Consider the following 19,802-nt stretch of genomic DNA (forward strand, 5'->3'; position numbering starts at 1 on the left):
AGGGGCTGCTTTTGCGGTGCACAAGCAAGGAGGAGGAGGAGGAGCCATCTGCCCTCCCTCTCGTCAGCCATGGGTCTTTTTCTGTGCATGAAAAATATATTATTTTGTCTTCTTGACCACTCTTGTTGTGGTTGTTTTGCGAGCTTTTTGACTCTTTATCTCTTTCTTTTCCTCATTTGCCTTGTCATTTCCCCTTCCTTCCTTCCTTCCTTCCTTCCTTCCTGAAATAAATAAATGGGAAATTCCCCCAGTTGAAATGTGCTGTGCATGCCTATGCACAGGATAGAGCTCATCGTTGACCCTATTCTAGTGGTGGTGATGGTGAGAATTAACTGGATTAAATATTATTCTCTCTGGCTAGAATCTGTGTTAGAATATTAGATATCAAAATGCATCTCCTAAAATTCTCATGTTCTGAATGTTTTATCACATTTTTCTTTTTTGAAATGCACCTCTTTGCAGTCCATAGTTAGTGCGACCTCTTTTTTCTTTCAGTGCATTTTGTATACTGATGTATAAAATATTAATTCAAATGTCAAGACTGCAATCCTATGTGCTGTGCATGCCTATGTGCAGTGAATTGCAAGTGTAAGAATATATGTAACCCTGCGGCATATATAAAGTAGTATTAGAGAGAGGGACAGCAAAGGTTGGAGTCTGCATTGTTGAAGTTGACAGAAAGAGAAAGTGTACTTGAGAAGAGGTGCAATACTGGGTGGAGGAAGAGAAATCCTGGGTGATTTCTATAAGGAAATTTTACTGTATATATTCTGTAAATGTGTAAAACATTGAAAGTGTACTGTATTAGCTTCCTGGGTTGTTTTGGTTACAAACTGCTTTTTAATGCTGAAATATTGACACGTTTCATGACGTTCTTAGGAAATCATGAGTTTGCCTCTATGAGTTGCTTCAAGCAGTGTGCAACCTAAAACTATAAAATCCTCAGTTAAGATTTAAAATAAACCTATTCAGGTTCTCTTAGCCGATTAAGGGAAGATAAGGTTGTCCTAATTTTTAAAATAAATTTAGGCAATTTAGCAGTTCAGACCTAAGAAAAAGGATGGTTGATAAGAGTCCAATTAGAGCTTCTTTCCTAGATCTAAGGACTTTGCTTGTAGATTGAACATACGTTTTCCATTTGTTTTCTACCAGGCAAGCTGTCATTAAAGGGTCTCTTCCACATCCTTTTGCTCTGACATTATTTGAGGATACACTGTACTGGACTGACTGGACCACACGTTCTGTCCTGGCTTGCAACAAATACACTGGGGAGAACCTGCGTGAAATACATTCCAATATATTTTCTCCCATGGATATTCATGTGTTCAACCAACAACGACAGCCCAGTGGTGAGTTCTCTGTTCCCCCACCATTGCTAACTGCAACTTTGAACAGATTTGTAGAAGTCCCAATTTGCCTTTAGAGTGGAAGAGTTCATTATAGATGCTTTCCTTGGTACAATTTATAAGGCAGTGAATTAAAAATATATCCCAAGAAACACTGGCACCAGTTCAGACAACACCAAGGCATGGTTAAAGAACCTTAGCTATGATTAATCTCTGCATGATGGCTTGCTGTTGGCCAAAGAACAAAATTATGATTGACATGAACTGGTGAGTGAATCACCAACTCTTAATGTTTTTGATCTGAGTAGTAAAATCGTATTATTTTACTCTCCCTGTGTTTGTGTTTTCAGTTTGTGGCAGGTAGCCAGGTTGCTTTTTCTTTTACAACTCCACACAGAATTGCAGAATTAGAAGAGAACCCAAAGTTCATCTAGTCCAACCCCCTGCCATGCAGGAATCTCAATTAAAGTATCCATGACCAATAGCCACTTTCTGAAGGAGTCTAAGTTCTTCCTGATGTTGAGTTAAAAATCTCCTTTCTTGCAACTTGAATCCACTGGTTTGAGTCCTACCCATCAGAGCAGGCAAAAAACCCACCCCTTCCTCTTTCAAATGACAGCCCTTTAGATATCGTAGGCGACTATCATATCAGTTTTCAGTCTCCTCTTTCCCAGTTTGGTGTCATCTGCAGATGGGAAGAGCATCTCCTCATTTCCTTCATCCAAGTCATCTGTATAGATTTTGAACAACAATGGGCCCAGGATAGAACCCTGCGGCATCCCGCTTGTCACTTTTCCCCAGTATGGCGAGGAACTGCTAGGCAGCATTGGCCCAGCTCCTAAAGGTGTGGGGTCACATCCATCCCAGCACCTAGAGGACCAGGGCCGTCTGGTGCTGCTGATTTGCATCTAGTAAATAGGTGTCTACTCAGAAGAAAGCCACACTGAGTTCAGATAAGGGTGTGGGGGGCTATAGCTTTTTATCTAGGCAGCCAGGGCTCCTCCGAATGACAAGACCTTTTTGCATCAGGTGAGTGAGGACCACTTGCTTTTTAAAATTCTCTGATACATACAGAGCTGTGTGCCATTTGGACTGTATCTGTAGGTTTCCCGTTCTGTGTCAGTTAACTGGGGTCAAATCAGTATTGTTTACTTTTTATAATACATGGAAGATGGATCTCCCTTGGGAGTTTCTGGACTCTCCTTCCTTGAAGGTTTCTAAGCAGAGGTTGGGTGGCCATCTGTCATGGGTGCTTGAGCTGAGTTTCCTACCTTGGAGGGGGCTGCACTAGAAAGATGACCCTTGGGGTCCCTTGCAACTCTATTATTCTATGTTTTTCTGCTTCAACAATATTTCATTGTGTTCCTAAAATTTTATAGAAGTCATGTTTCACCTTTAATGCTATTTTAGATTCAACTTCTAATTTAGCTAACAGGACAGTAAAATAATCCCCCCCCCCGATAATTTGAACCCATGTGCTTTTGGCACAGATGTAGTACACACATTCCATTGTGGAGGAGTAAAACGTGTTTTTATAAATAAAACATATTCTGTTTACAAACAGAACATTTAAATAGCTACCTTTCTACCGGTGGCGGCGGGGGCCACAGTCAGAAAAAAGTTGAGAAACACTGTCATAGGGAAAAAAGAAGACTGAGGGAGAAACAGCTTGTCAGTTTAACTCCTCAGAGAGACAGAGGTGGCATTTATGCTTCTAATTATTTTGATCCTATGAAAGTGGATTTTCCCATGGTCGGACGGCTCCCTGGGATCAACCTCTAGGAGGGATTGCTATTTAGGCTGTTGCTTTACGTTCCTGACAAGGCAGGTCAGAGGATGAAATGTGGTGAAGAGGAAATGGAAATAGTTCCTGTTAACAGTAAGGAGGCTTCTGCTGTGCCAAAGTTTTCTGTGCAGCTGTCTTTGCTTTGCATATCTCATATCATCTGTCTGTCTGAAGGCAGACCAGTCATTACGATAATAAAGTCAAAATTGGGTTTTATATTTATTTTATTTATAAAATATTATGCCCCTTAATATATTAAAATTTCAGAGCAGTTTACAACAGAAATACAATAACAACAATAAAATGCAAATAGCATACAATAAAATTACCTCAGAAACTGAAAAAAATAAAATCACAACTGTATATCACAAACAAAACTGAAGGTTGTGAAAAAGAAATTCTCAATACAGCTTTTCTTCAAAAGGATGAAACGCAGCTTTGGAGGCTAACATTATTTTGCAGATGTGGGGAGGGAGGCTTGGGTTGGTGTGCAATGCCTTCTTTGTATTTTTCCCCTCCTGTGTACACATAGTTCCCCATTCACATAAATATACACATATTCAGGTCACATATACCCTGTGTATGTGCACTTCCTTACTTATTTTGCTTGTTTCTGCTGTCCATGTTTCTCTTCCCTTAAACACATGTTATTCTTGATGTGCAATGTAATGTTTTTTTAGTATTACTACACACTGATCTGCATGGTCTCTGTACTTGGCAGCTGCAAACCCATGTGGAACCAATAACGGTGGTTGCTCCCATTTGTGTTTGATGTCTCCTGTCAAGCCCTCTTATCAGTGTGCATGTCCCACAGGCGTGAAACTCCTTGAAAATGAAAAAACCTGCAAAGATGGTATGTTATAATTTTAAAAGTTATTCAGATAATAGAGTTTAAACTGGCAAAGAATTTGATCTGTTAGCATAATTGAATAGGGCACCTTTCTGGCAAGGATGCTACAAGTCAAGTACAAAATGTACACTGCCACTTCAGTGTATGTTACAACATTGGTTTCTCAAATTGTGGGGAGGGTGCAAGATACCTGGAGGAATGTGTGTGGAAAGTTCTAGGGAGGAAGAGTTAGTACCACATTAGACTTCATACATAGAGCTTTGTGGGAGGATACTGTGTGCTCACATGCCAAAGAACCTGTTGGAAGTGCATTGGGGGCTTGAAAAGGAGAGCAAGCTTAAAAGGGGGTAATTTCTCATTTAATTTGATGGGCTTCAAGACTGGCAGCAGTACTGTGTGGGAAAGGCAGACAGGCCTGATTTAATGCCATTGCCAGACTCATAAGCCATTCTGGGCATGTTATAAACACACCCTGACTATGGCACCCAGATGGCTGTCACCTCTAATCTGTCACTTAATGCTAAGGAACAAAATGCTTTTTCTGGAACTAAATGATAACCTGTATGAAGTATTTATCCTAAAGTTGAATTAATATGTTATGAACGCACACACTTTTCACAGTGGGCTGCGATAATAATGTTATTGTTGTTTAAACCATGTTTTGTTCAAAGAACCATGGATCATCTCACAGACCTCAAGACTGGACTGTTGTAATGTGTTGAAGATTCAGAAACTACATCTAGGACAGAATGGAGTATCCAGCCATGCTACTTATGAGCACTGCTGGCTGGGCAAATATTACACTAGTTCTTGAAAGACCTGCGCTGGTTGTCTTTGTCCTTCTGAGTCCAATTTAAAGTGCTTATATTGACATGCAAAGCCATAAATGACTTGGGCCAAATATCAGGAGAAGCACACTCTCTCTTATATGCCTCTCTTGGTATATATGTTTATTGTTCAATAAGAAGTGCAGGTGAAAGGGGGCAACATTAACCACTAGGCTTGCAGGGCTGATTCACACAATGATGTGTGTGTGGTTGGAATTTTGATGTCACCTCTGATCACATCAAACACAATGCTTTTAAAATGGTCTGTTCACCTATTCTAGCTGTAAGTTATCAAGTGTTAGAAATGATAAAAATATAAAACACCAAATTACTTTTTCAACTAATGTCAAGATTTTACTTAGAAATGCAGATAGCTTTTTTTAAAAAAAAATTGAGCATTTTATAGGTTGCAGCAGCTGTTTCTCCTTGCTCATTTCCCCCCTTTGTTTCTATTTAATCATGGCTATGTGGATCCACAGAAAGCTTGCTTAAAATAATTTGTGCCATAGATACCATATTTTTCACTCCATAAGACACACCTGACCTAGTTTTTAGAGGTGGAAAACTGAAAAAAAATTCTGAATCAAATGTTGTACTAAACTATTTAATAAACTACCAGTATATCAGAATAATATTTCAGCCATGTAAAGTGAACAGGAGTCAACAGTGGCATTAAGAACCATCACTGTCATTAACAAATGAAGAGAGACTTTATCCCCTGGTAAGGGGGGCAGGCAGTGGAAATATATGAGCTTCCCATATTGAGTCCCTTAGATCTAAGGACTGTATGGTTTGGCCCTACACAATTATTTTAATAAAGCCAAAAGAAGTGTGACTTTCTTCCTTTTTTTATTGCAGAGATCTCTGGGGGCTTTTATATGAGGGAGGAATGAGTGGGAAATCTGATGCAATTCCCATTTAAAGTCAAACCTACCCAATTCACACCTTTGTGCACAACACAAGGAGCAAACCACAGCCACCCTTCAAATTTCAAACTTCTGCAAAGGAAGGCACTACTATCCCAGCAAGACCAGTGGCGGAGGGAGGGTCTTGTGTGGCGGCACGTTGCCTGTGGGGATGTGGGACGTCGCCCACACGAGCATTGCCCCAAGGGGGCGGCCGAGCATGGGGGCGGAGGGATTACACGGCTCCCGCTGTGCTTGCTTTACACCCGTGTAAGCGGCTCCTGTCCCACTTTGCTGCTTTAAAACAAGCCAAGGAGGAGGGTATTTGCTTCATAAGACGCACAGACATTTCCCCTTAGTTTATAGGAGGGAAAAAGTGCGTCTTATGGGGTGAAAAATACGGTATATCATAAAGAAACTGAAAGGCTAAACTAAACTTGCAGAATTTGTCCCTATAAATTACCAACTCATTAAAAAACAGTTTCATTACTGCGACTTATAACTGCTTAATACATAAACTAATTATCTTTATGTTGTCTGTCTAAATATTCTTTCAGGCAAGGGAGGAAGGATACAGTTCTGCAAAATTTGTTGTAGCTTCTTTTTCAAATATTCAAATCTTTACTCAAATATTCCAATCATTTATTTAATGACAATATAGCATTAGAGGCCTAGATTTGTTAGTACAGTATTCTTTCATCTGTTCTCAGTTGTCACTTTGAAAATCTAACGGAAAAAGCAAATCCGTGTTTTCAGGAGATATAAATCCAAACAATGTTTTCTTTTCAGGTACAGAACAATCTATGCTGTTCTTTCAGTAAATATATCTGCCCAGAGCCAGTGCGATATAATGAACAGACTTAAATTGAAGAGACTAATGTCCAAATCCTGTCTCTGTCATGAACCTTATTGGGTGACCCTGGGGCCTGAAATACAGGACAAAACTGTATCAATAGAGGATATAGCATTTTATATGGAAATACAGGACAATCCTGTATAGGTACGATGGCAACCCTACCTGTTACAGACCAGATTGGTGCTTCTGGACCACATGGCATAACTTTTATATTATTTCTCTGTTGTTCATCCCTGTTATTTATGAAACCAATGTATCACTTTTTTATTTCAATAAATTCCATATTTGGCTTTGGAAACATATCAGCACAACACTTTCAGTTAGGCTTACATTATGTCCCAAGACTTTCCTTGGTAGTCAAAATTGCATAAAGCAATCAACATAAAATATTAACAGTGAGAATATGCTAAGTAATAATCCTGCAGAAAATTTACAACTGCTCTACAGATGCTGTAGATCATTGTTGCATAGGTTTGTCGCAAGGACGGAAAATGGAGGGAAGGTCTGGTCTTCTTGTGTGACAGATATGACTTGCTATGCCAGCAACTGTACCAGAGTTTGATGAATGCTAGATTTAGGATAGAGAAAAGAAGGTACTTCTTTATCAAATACTTCCATAAACTTAGGAATTGCTGTAACAAACTCTGGTGATGGTCACTGGCTTAGATGGCTTTTTGAAGGGGATTCCATCAGTGGTGGAATGCCAACATAGCAAGATGGAAGCTCCAATGTGCAGAGGAAGTATTTATCTCTATAGCATTTGTCTTTGGGAGAAGCACGTGCAGAGGGCCCTTTGCCTTCATATCCGGCTTGTGGAATTCCTGGTACCATCTCACTGGCCACAGATGGAAAGAGGCTGCTGGAATAGGCAAACTTGAAAGGGAATTCTTATTTTGTTAAGTAGCATAGATGACTAATGGGTAGCCAAATTTGAATTTACTTCCCATTCTTCTCATCTGCCACTCCTTTGCACACCTAACATAGTTTTGAGTTATAAAACTGTAGTTCTTTATAGACTGCTTCCCATGTGCTATTTAATCATGTCAGTGAAGTCAATTAAACTTATGTTACTGCTTTACAATTTGTTTTATTTAAATCAAACAATAAGTATGGGAAGATGCAGTACGTTTCCAAGCACAATTCAAAGTATTAGTGCTGACCTTTAAAGCCCTAAACGGTCTCGGCCCAGTATACCTGAAGGAGCATCTCCAACCCCATCATTCAGCCCAGACACTGAGGTCCAGCTCCGAGGGCCTTCTGGCAGTTTTCTCACTGTGAGAAGTGAAGCTACAGGGAACCAGGCAGAGGGCCTTCTTGGTAGTGGCACCTGCCCTGTGGAATGCTCTCCCATCAGATGTCAAGGAAATAAACAACTATCTGACTTTAAGAAGACATCTGAAGGCAGCCCTGTTTAGGGAAGTTTTTAATGTCTGTTGCTTTACTGTATTTTTAATATTTTGTTGGAAGCCGCCCAGAGTGGCTGGGGAAAGCCCAGCCAGATGAGTGGGGTATAAATTATTATTATTATTATTATTATTATTATTATTATTATGCAAAATTGAAGACCGCTTGAAGAGAAGCGAGTGCTGAAATATTTTTTATTTTTAACCCACATAAATTAAATCCAACTGACCAATGTTGGTGCCTAAACAATACCAACATCCATTTTCCCAAATGGAATGAAAATGAAGAGGAAGGGTTCTCAGTGAAATACGGGTAACTTAAATTTTATACTGGCTTTACTTATGTGATCACAGCTTTGCATGGGGCGGGGGGGGGGCTTTAAACAAATAAACAAAGAGTGGAGGAAGCCCACTCTCTATTTGCTTATTTCCATACAACTGTCAGGCTGCTGTCAGCAACTCGCATGGCTGGTTGCCCAGGAACGTACAAAGACAAGGAATGTTTTTACCGTCTGCTTTTTATTCAGTATTTACAGAGAGAGGCTATAGAACCCAGCCTCTTGGATAATGGCGTTGACCCGAGTGAATCTCCAGCCCGCCCACCCCGTCTCTCCCACTTCCTCATTCGTCATCCTCATCACCTCCGCTATGGCTACTGGCAAGCGACCTCTGTCTTTGAGCCCTTTGCTCTCTTACTTTCAAGGCTTGCCAGGTTCTGGGAGATGGTGGGTCTGGAATGCTTTCTAAAGACACTGTCCATCAGCTGTTGCCCCCCTGGTGCTTCCTCTCCCTCCTCCTCTCCCATTATTTCCCAACTTTTCCCCTCATCTGCCTCTGAGCTATGACCTCCCTCAAACCCCTGTTATAAATAGAAACTGTCTTCTCCTCTAGAAAGGTCAGGCTGGGGAGGCGGTCTCCACCATTCCTCCTCTGCCCAGTCCCTGACAGCCACCACCTGTGCTGCTTGAAGGCTTCGGCAGCATCCCAAAGCTGCCTTCCCAAAGCTGGTTAAGTGCGGCACTGTGCTTTGTTAACGAGGCGCGAGGGCTCTGGCAGGGTTCTAGAGGTTCCTTCCCAAAGCTGGGCAGGTGCTTACTGGGCTTTGAAAGGTGGCAAGAGGGCTCTGGGACACTGCCAGAGCCCTTCTGCTGCCTTTCTGAAGCCGGGTAGGCAGCCGTCTGCCATGGGGGGGGTGCAGTTCCGGGGGTTCCTGGCTTTACCCATTTTTACGTATATGGACTCCCGGAACCAAACCCTTGTGTAAGACCTAATAGCATTTTTTGCAAGTTTATGGCAAGCATAATTTTTTTAAAAATTCAAGTGTTCTGATTCTTTAAGTAACAGGAGTATTTTATTCTTCGGTGCATAAGGCTGGATCATCAGGAAGAGGATTGGGAGTGAGGGAACACTCTGTGAATTACTACAATTTATAGTGCCTTGGCATTGACAGATGATCCATACAGCCAAAGGTGAACCTGGCTGACCCCAGCAGAGTAGCTTCCATGTCAATGAACGTTTGCTTTCTCAATTTGCAGCATATAAAAACCACCTTGTATGCACGTGTATTTTAATTGTATCTGGGAGAGGCAGTTGTAAACAATCACTTTCCCCCCTAGTGTCCTGTTTCTAGCCATTTTGGAAATCTTCAAAAGAAATATTCATCAAGGAGCTGAAATTGCAAATGGCATAGTATTACTTAAATGCTGTGTGAATTAATTCTTTTTGTCTGATAATAACTGAGTTGGGCACCTACCGTATTTTTCGCACCATAGGACGCACCGGGCAATAGGACGCACCTTGTTTTAGAGGGGGGAGAACAAGGGGAAAAAATTCTTCCGCTCTCTGCCCAGCGCCCCTTCAGCGAAGCGGCAGGAAGCGCTGCGCAGAGAGTGGGAGAATTTTCCCCCTCTTGTTTTCCCGCTCTAAAACAAGGTGCCGTTTAAGGTGCGTTCAGGCGGCTACCTTGGAAGCCTGGAGAGCTAGAGGGGTCAGTGCGCTCTCCAGGCTTCAGGTTCCTTTCGACCTGCTCTTTGGGGATGGTAGGGGGAAGCCCACCACCAGCCCCAAAGAGCAGGTCAGGGAGCAGCGGAAAGGCGCAGCGGAGAGGCTGCTGCCATAGTCACGCGTCACTTCTCCAGCTGGGAGAGGGTCGCGGGGCTATGGCTTCTTTAGCCCCGCACGCGCTCTCCCGGCTGGAGAGGTGACGCCACGGCTATAGAGGCTCCTGCCATAGCCGCGCGTCACCTCTCCAGCCGGGAGAGGGTCGCGGGGGGCTGCTTTAGCTCCGTGCGCGCTCTCCGGGCTGGAGAGGTGACACGCGGCTATGGAGGCTCCTGCCATAGCCGCGCGTCACCTCTCCAGCCGGGAGAGGGTCGTGGGGGGCTGCTTTAGCTCCGCGTGCACTTTCCCGGCTGGAGAGGTGACGCGCGGCTATGGAGGCTCCTGCCATAGCCGCGCGTTACCTCTCCAGCCAGGAGAGGGCCGCGGGGCTAAGGTGTCTTCGCTCCATAGGACGCACACACATTTCCCCTTCATTTTTGAAGGGGGAAAAGTGCGTCCTATAAAGCGAAAAATACGGTAATTTCAGTTTCCACATGTTTTCAAAATAACACTTAGCAATGGATGTAAGCCAAAAATCCTAGTTCATTAGTGAGCTGAGCCAAAATCATAGTTCAATACTCCTCCAGTGTCTCACCTCGAAAGTGCCAGAACTCTTGTACAGAGCAACAGAAATAAGCTGAGTGTGATAGAGAAGCCAAGAGCAAGCAGTGTGTATGAATATGTGATGGCTACTGCTGACAACTTCATTTTACATAGGCTCTCCCTTTCATTGTACCAGATGCTGCATAAAGCTCGTGCCATGTTAGTGCGGTAGTGCTGTTGGGTGTGAAATAGTCTCTACCATAATAGAGGCTTGCAAAGTCAGGAATGGTATTGATCAAATAGATACAGAGACATTATTTCTCCGTCTCTCATAAAACTGAAACTCTGGCCATTCTCACCCACTGAGGTAGGTTCAGAAAAAAGGAAATCCTAATTAACACAAACTTCAACTAAGCTTATGGACTTAATTGCCACAAGTTCTGACAATGGCTACTGACTCAGGCAATTTTTGGAAAAAGATTTAACCTCTTCACTTCCTTTCTTATTTTAATGTACATTGAGCTGTTCACACATTATATACTGAGAATAACTGTCAGTCTGGTAAAAGCTTAAATGTACTGTCCAAACTCGGCAGTTTCAATATTTCTAGTTGCTGTGAGGTATACAAACTACAGCAAATCCTCTTACAATGTGTTGCTTTTTTGCAGTTTAGCCTGGAACATATCCAGGAGCAGTCCTTTGATCCTGGCTGTGAATCTATACTTCCCCCGTACCAAAACCTGAAATAATGCCCCTGAGTTTGCATTGACAAAGCCAGAATATATTAGCTGAATCTTCAAGCCGGCCGTTGGAGTCTTGTCTTACATTTTTAATGTACACTGGTACCTCTAGTTGCCTTCACCTCCGGTTACATATCCTTCGGGATACGTACGCAGCAAACCCGGAAGTATTTTCCCGGGTTTTGCCGCATGCGCATGTATAGAAGATGAGAACCCAAAGATTTGCAATGGTTTTTGTATTTCCTGTACTGCCCCAGTAGAATAAGAATTTGGCTGTATATTCAACATGCTGAGGCTAGAACACCATTGCACATAAGTCCATGAAAGTTAGTAGTCTACACACTACTGTGCTAGGATTTTTTATTTTATTATTATTTTATAGCACAGGGCTTGCCAGCCTTTTTTGGCCTGTTTTGCAAACTAGAAAAAACTTGTTGTGGACATCTATTGGCTATGATAGAATTTGTATTTCAATTGGGGGGGGGGGAGGAAACACTGTGGATGCCAAGAGAGGCCTCTGCAGGTGCAGGTGCATGTGAGAGTAAAACAGAGACAAAATAACAGCTCCTGCTCCTGCTTGAAGATAGCTGATGGTACTGTCTCCAGTGGGTAGGTGAAGCGGAGTTGCAGAGCACAGGCGACAGAACACATAATCATGTGCCCCACTCTTGGCTGCTTAATTGTGGCTAATGCCAATCAGGAAAGTCTGACGCTACTGTGCCTACAAATTCTTCATTTGCTTTTGTCTGTGGACTTGAAATTCAAAATGCTTTTCTGCTACCTGAACTATATTTGTGGGTAAATGCATTTTTAATGGTTCAGATATATGAGGGAATGTCTTGATCATTATGATACCAGAGTGCTCTTCTCATCTTTGCTTCTGAATGCTTAACACTATTCCAGACTTGTAAAGAAAACGCCCTTAATGCCCTTAATGTTGTTTGGGGTGGATTTTCTATTTTAGGCTACATTCCAACACACCTTTGGAGTACTAAAGTGTCTCCCGATTGAACCATGGATGTGATGTTAGAAGAAGTCTGTTTTTCTGGATTAATATTTGTTTGAGAGACATTTTAAAAACCCCAATACATTAATAGTGGATAAGAGAAAAAGGCATTCCAGTGGCAAAAATCAATAATTTCTTTGAATTCCCCCCTCAGCTTCTTTCTGGGTTTTTTTGCCCATTAATCCTACATTTTTTATGGATGTGGGGAAATACCCCAACATGCTACATTTACTGGGTGCACATGTTAACCCATGTAACATTCAGCTGATTTTCCTGGGATTTTCTTTGTCTCAGATGCTTTATGTGTACAGAAGATAACTCGGAATGGTGAGCAGTTGAAATTTGAAGAAACCATTTACATCTATGCATTTAACTATGTTCTAGAAGGATGGTAATGTAAACTTCGGTGTAAACTCTGAAAAGGAAGGGGCAACAGGCTGTAATTTTTACTCCTTCCCCCCAAAAAGTATGGTTAAGTGGTTCTGAATTGTGTTCCTTTAGGTTCTGAACTGAATTTTTCAGACAGGTGCTGCTTTTGTTCATGTGTTGTAGCTGCAAGAGATGATAATATTTTACTTTTTGAAAATAAAAATGTTTAGTTGTACAGGGTGGTCTTTGGCAAGTGACAAATTACCCAATCCATCTAAACCACAGAGCCTAGGGCTTGCCGATCAGAAGGTCGGCAGTTCAAATCCCCGCGACGGAGTGAGCTCCGGTTGTTCGGTCCCTGCTGCTGCCAACCTAGCAGTTCGAAAGCACGTCAAAGTGCAAGTAGATAAATAGGTACTGCTTCGGTGGGAAGGTAAACAGCGTTTCCGTGCGCTGCTCTGGTTTGCCAGAAGTGTCATGCTGGCCACATGACCCGGAAGCTGTACGCCGGCTCCCTCGGCCAATAAAGCGAGATGAGCGCCGCAACCCCAGAGTCGTTCGTGACTGGACCTAATGGTCAGGGGTCCCTTTACCTTTACTTGCTTGTGAAATGTGTAAAATTGACACATTGAGCGTTTTAGATTAAGGGCATGGTACAAATGTAAGAACTTCTAAAAAATTATTTGGATATCTTTGTTCTAAGATTTTTAAATATATGTGTGTGTATATATATATATATCTGTACAGGTGCCATGGAGCTGCTTCTGTTAGCCCGGAGAACTGATTTGAGACGGATATCATTGGACACTCCAGATTTCACTGATATTGTTTTGCAACTGGAAGATATTCGACATGCCATTGCTATTGACTATGATCCTGTAGAAGGGTACATCTACTGGACAGATGATGAGGTGAGGGCCATCCGGCGCTCTTTCATTGATGGGTCGGCTAGTGAGTTTATTGTCCAAGCACAAATTGCACACCCTGATGGCATTGCTGTGGACTGGATTGCCCGTAACCTTTATTGGACTGATACTGGCACAGACCGCATTGAAGTAACAAGGCTTAATGGAACCATGAGGAAGATCTTGATCTCAGAAGACTTGGAAGAACCTAGAGCTATAGTTTTGGATCCCATGGTTGGGTAAGATGCACTAATTTGCTATATCAAACCAATTCATTTCATGGGTTTTCAGCTTGCCCTGATTCAGAAACAGATATCTCAGTTCTGCATTACTTAGATTAAGCATAAGCAGTTGGAGACCTCAAGGCCACATCCATTCTGAATGGATTTCCACTGTGTTTACAAATAGCCTGTCAGTCCCCTGACACAATACACTGTTATGCATCTCAGTCACTTAGCTGAGATGCAAGCAGAGGACTATTCTACAGTGGAAACAGCGCTGGCCCTTCTTACACACCTCAGCTACTTCCGTGGGAGAACTGGTAAATAGTGATGAGTAGCTGACATGACTGAACTAAGCAAAAGGCCAGCCTGGAGATTTGGACAATCTAAGAGGCCCCATTCTAGAGAGAGGCAGCTTTGATTTTCATGTGAACCCCCTGCCTATGTTTCCTAGTCAGCTTCCTAAATAGTTCTAGCAGTCAATCAATCTACAAATGATTGGCTGAGTCTGTAAAGAGACAGTACCAGAAAAGTCCAGGCAGAGAATTGATCTGGTTACACAATCGCCAAGTCATTTGTACACTGTTTCTGTGGGTCTAGGTGTTTTTCTGGAATATGGGATGCTTTAATATGCAGGCAATCCTTGTTAAGCCTGCCCCACCCCTTTTCACGATGTCTTTGGGGCGTGTGATCGCGCCTCATTTGGACGCACCTAAATCGGGAGTTGCCTGTTTTCTATTGTAATAAATCTCTGGAGTGGTTTAACAAAATTTTAACATTGATGCATTTTTTTCTTTTAAAATTATTTTGATCAATTTTTAATCCTCATTTTATTTGCATGTTGCCTTTCCATAGTTGAAATCATGCTCAAGGTGGCTTACAACACGAAAAGATTTTTAATTGCCCTGAACCTTTTCAATAGATGACATGTTGACCATGTTTTAGGACAATATGGTGTAATTCCTTAATTACTTTTCAGTTAGTGTTTGAATAGCTACTCACTTGATCTCCCATATGCTTTATATGCAGTTTTATTCTTTCTGTCTTTAAAAATGTAAACATAAGCAGATGTAAGTCTCAGCCTGTAAGCATTAAATATTGTTCTATTTAAAACACTTTACTTTCCATTTGGGAGACTCCCCCCCCCCCCAAATCTCTCGTGTGTTTAAAAAGTGAAAGAACTGCATCTAGTTCTTGATATCTCTTTCAGTGTGTTCATAGTGATGACCACACAATGCTCAATGCGTATACATTTCTAGGTTATACATTTATGAGAAATTTACATCAGATTGCAAAGCAGTTTAAATCAACTAATCTGTTTCAGTGAATCTCTTTAGCTAAAGAAAGCAAAGGCCACAGCCCAAATTCCTATCAACTCTGCTAAAATGCAAACAAATGACTATTTGTGTGTGTGATGATAGCATTTTATTGCAACATTTCTGTTTCTCCTTACAGCTATATGTACTGGACTGACTGGGGAGAGAATCCAAAGATTGAGAGAGCTGCATTAGATGGATCAGACAGAATTGTGTTGGTGAATACTTCTCTCGGCTGGCCAAATGGCTTGGCTCTGGATTATGTTGAAAACAAGATATACTGGGGAGATGCCAAAACAGACAAAATTGAGGTCTGTTATTTCTGTTTTATATCAATCGAAAATCCCAGATTTGCTGCTAGCTTCCTGAGACAGCCTATGATGAATTTGTGTTGAAAACTCATTAAGCAGTACAAATAGAAATAGCTAGTTAAGGATCATTATTAATTATTGGTGAATTTTAATATCAGCATTCTCTGTTGCCTTTCTCTGAGCCCTTTAAGGATTATCTAAATTATATTTTATTTTCTGTTGAATAAAAGGTCAGTGCTGGTGAGTCAGAACAAATATATAAAACACAGAGTGTATTCACAAGGAAAGTGCTAGATATTACTGTCATTTCACAGAAATACGTAGCTTTTACCTGCTGTAGCTGTTGTGCATTTTTTTCACCAGCTTGGCTCCCAGTTCTGAACTTCATTGCTTCATACACACAGCTCTTAAAGCTGTAGACTAAAATGAGTATAAAACCCCACATTGACTGAAATTCTGAAAGTAGAGAAGCACCCCTGGGATAAACACAGAAATTTCCCGAGTTCTTCTGAAGGTTCAGAAAGGTTATCATCATCTTGGAATCCTTTCCTCCACCTCCACAGAAACAGATGGCTCCATTTGTTCCCAAAGGAGAATTTGGCAGTCTTGTAATATCCTCTTCTTTTGAGGCATGCTTTTATAAACCCCAAAGTTCTTTTTCAAGCTTGGCTCAGGAGAACTTCACTAGCAATTCCTATTGTTTAGTTATTGTAGGTTTGCTTCTTACAAATTGTACTTTTGCATATGAAGCAATCTGCTTGCTCTTCCTGTGTTCCTGGCTGAATGTTAGACCCCCTTAATATATGTGCATATCTACGGCTATGTCCACAGCTACTTCCATGCCATTGAAAAAGCACGCAGGGTTTTCCACTCCTGTGGTTACTTCTGACAATGACCTGGTCTGCATGTCATGAAACCATAGTTAGACTGAACTATGATTTAAGTGCTGATGCATGCTACTGAAATCACAAGTGCTTTGCTCCACTCCTGCTGCTGTTCGGAAACAAACCATACTGGGGGGCTTGGTGTTGCATCTGCACCAGGGTCAAGTTCAGACAAAAAGCTGAATGGTGGTTTAGCTTGTAGCATCAACAGGTGTTTCTACACATTTATTTCATGGGGCACTGGGAACAGTGGATTGGGTATATCCTCTCACATGACCTCAGGCAGGAGCAAAGAGGTTTTCAATTTTGATCTCATTTTATTGTTGCTTTATTTTATCTAGTCTTCCTTAGTTTTAACTCCTGTCTTTGAGTCTTATGCAAATATCTATACAGTGGTGCCTCGCAAGACGAAATTAACCCGTTCCGCGAGTCTCTTCGTCTTGCGGTTTATTCGTCTTGCGAAGCACGGCTATTAGCGGCTTAGTGGCTATGAACGGCTTAGCGTCTTTAAGAAAAAGGAAACAAACTTGCAAGAACTCGCAAGACGTTTCGTCTTGCAAAGCAAGCCCATAGGGAAAATCGTCTAGCGAAGCGACGCAAAAACCGAAAAACCCTTTCGTCTTGCGCGTTTTTCATTTTACGAGGCATTCGTCTTGCGGGGCACCACTGTACAGTGGTACCTTGGTTTACAACCTTAATCTGTTCCTGAAGTCCAGTCTTAAACCAAAGCGGACTTAAACCAAGGTGTGCTTTCCTATAGGAAGTAATGGAAAATGGATTAATCTGTTCCAGACTATGAAAAGCAACCCCTAAAACAGCAATTAGACATGAATTTTACTATCTAACAAGGCCATTGATCCATAAAATGAAAGCAATAAACCAGGCTGCAATCTACTACCCAGTATAAAAACCCTTACTGCATCCTGCCCACACTGTCCTGTGCCCTGTGAGGGAATGCCACGGCAGCCACTTCTGGGGCCGAGCCGCTTGGCGTTGCTCTGGGGCCTGGAGTGGCGGCTGCACAGGCGACTCCCGGTACTAAGGAAGGGGGTGGTTGCTGCAGCAGCACAGCCTTTGATGCTGCAGTGACAGCGGTGGCAGAGGGACCCAGTGCCGGAGAAGAAGGAGGGAAAGAAAGAGAGACACGCACAAGAGATGCCAGCTGCCATGCGCCAAAGCGCACTTTGGAGAGACCCCTGTTGGGACTTGGAGAGGAACGCGAGGGGGGTGTCACTTGTCCTTAGGATCCTGTGGCGGATAGAGCCAGGAGGGTGCAGGGAGGGGAGTCCGTGGCAGCGAGCCCAATCCGGGTTGAGTTTCCTTTTGCTTTGCGCACACCTCCCTCCCCAAGGAGTGGAGATTATCGGTCCGCCTTCGGCCTCCTTCTCCCCCGAGGTGCGCTGCCTTTAGGGACCTCCTCGCGAATCAGCCTGGCGGCTCCACCGTGCGCGCTGTTGCCGATGTGGACCGGCAGCAGCTCACCGGGGGTTTGGGCAAGGGATGGGCTCCCTCTTTTCCCACCAGCCCTGTTGGTCTACCCTCTTCGCCCGAGTTTTCTCAAAGATAATGATCACCCTAGTGGCGCACCTGCGTATACAAGGTGTTCATATTTATCCATTCCTAGACCACCTGCTCCTCCAGGCAACAGGCTCGGAGGCTTCAACAGGCTCATCTCCATTTGCACATCACCCTCAAGGCATTAGAGTCTCCCGGCTTCTTGATCAACTACAAAAAAAGATGCTTGGTTCCATCACAAAGGATTATTCACCTAGGAGCCCTGCTAGATATACAGTTCAGGTCTCCTGGCTCTTCACCAGAGCAGATCAGCAAAATCTCCGCAGCGGCAGCTTTGATCTTAAAGACAAAAAAGATGAAGGTCAAACAACTGTCAACAATTCTAGGTCTCTGCATGTAAGCCTCTCAGATTATACCTTGGGCGAAACACCATGCAAGAACCTTGCAGTGGTTTTTACTTCTACATTAATGGGCGATCATTCACAATGGCCCCAGGTCTTCACTCTATATCTCCTCAACTCATTCTATGGTGGGTGCAAACCTCCAATCCTTGGCAAGGCACTCCATTCAGAAATCCGTGCAACACTCAGATAACCACGGACACCAGTTTACAAGGATGGAACATTGTTGATCTCCATCCTTGTTGTTGATTGTCCAACACGTCCTCCTTCAAACAGACAACTCAACAACAAAAGCCCACATATCTCGTTAAGGAGACACCCATTTGGAATCTCTCCAGAAAGAATCGGCTCTTCTCTTCAATTGGGCCTGAGCATCACCTCCTCAGCCTCACGGCAGAACATATCACCAGTGACAGCAAGCAGTTTGGTTGAGCAGATCCCAGGTAAATCATAGAGTCATAGAATCATAGAGTTGGAAGAGACCACAAGGGCCATCGAGTCCAACCCCCTGCCAAGCAGGAAACACCATCAGAGCACTCCTGACATATGGTTGTCAAGCCTCTGCTTAAAAACCTCCAAAGTAGGAGACTCCACCACACTCCCCGGCAGCAAATTCCACTGTCGAACAGCTCTTACTGTCAGGAAGTTCTTCCTAATGTTTAGGTGGAATCTTCTTTCCTGCAGTTTGGATCCATTGCTCCGTGTCCGCTTCTCTGGAGCAGCAGAAAACAACCTTTCTCCCTCCTCTATGTGACATCCTTTTATATATTTGAACATGGCTATCATATCACCCCTTAACCTCCTCTTCTCCAGGCTAAACATGCCCAGCTCCCTTAGCCGTTCCTCTTAAGGCATCGTTTCCAGGCCTTTGACCATTTTGGTTGCCCTCCTCTGGACACGTTCCAGTTTGTCAGTGTCCTTCTTGAACTGTGGTGCCCAGAACTGGACACAGTACTCCAGGTGAGGTCTGACCAGAGCAGAATACAGTGGCACTATTACTTCCCTTGATCTAGATGCTATACTCCTATTGATGCAGCCCAGAATTGCATTGGCTTTTTTAGCTGCCGCGTCACACTGTTGGCTCATGTCAAGTTTGTGGTCAACCAAGACTCCTAGATCCTTTTCACATGTACTGCTCTCAAGCCAGGTGTCACCCATCTTGTATTTGTGCCTCTCATTTTTTTTGCCCAAGTGCAATACTTTACATCAAAGGGAATGGAAACTCAACGAACAGGTGTTCCTTCAGATTCAACACTACTGGGGTCCTCTACAAGTTGATCTCTTTGCTCACAAGCTAAACCGTCAGCTACACCATTACTTCAGCAGGTTCCAAGACAACCAATCAGATGCCTGGGATGCCCTAATGACAACATGGCTGAAGGAACTCTTGTATGCCTTCCCTCCTCAAGCCATCATTCCGAGAGTCCTCTGGAAGATCAGGTTGGAAAAAGCTCAGGTGGTTCTTGTTGCACTGTTCTGGCCCCACAGGCCTTGGCTGTCAGAGCTTCAGGCTCTTTC

At 43.0% G+C, this 19,802-nt stretch overlaps 1 protein-coding gene across 4 annotated transcripts in view; it reads left to right on the plus strand.

Moving 5' to 3' along the window:
* The window catches only part of LRP6 (LDL receptor related protein 6), a 102,496-nt gene that overhangs the window by 43,830 nt on the left and 38,864 nt on the right, over positions 1-19,802 (plus strand). For 2 of the 4 annotated variants that reach the window (XM_053387525.1, XM_053387523.1), the window contains 4 exons: positions 1,153-1,349; positions 3,854-3,985; positions 13,479-13,875; positions 15,313-15,484. In XM_053387525.1, coding sequence (XP_053243500.1) covers positions 1,153-1,349; positions 3,854-3,985; positions 13,479-13,875; positions 15,313-15,484 — 898 coding nt within the window. The remainder of the gene's footprint in view (positions 1-1,152; positions 1,350-3,853; positions 3,986-13,478; positions 13,876-15,312; positions 15,485-19,802) is intronic. The other 2 variants (XM_053387524.1, XM_053387526.1) reach the window with 2 other exon arrangements.

This window comes from Podarcis raffonei, chromosome 5, assembly GCF_027172205.1.
Source record: "Podarcis raffonei isolate rPodRaf1 chromosome 5, rPodRaf1.pri, whole genome shotgun sequence".
Classification (NCBI taxonomy): domain Eukaryota; kingdom Metazoa; phylum Chordata; class Lepidosauria; order Squamata; family Lacertidae; genus Podarcis; species Podarcis raffonei.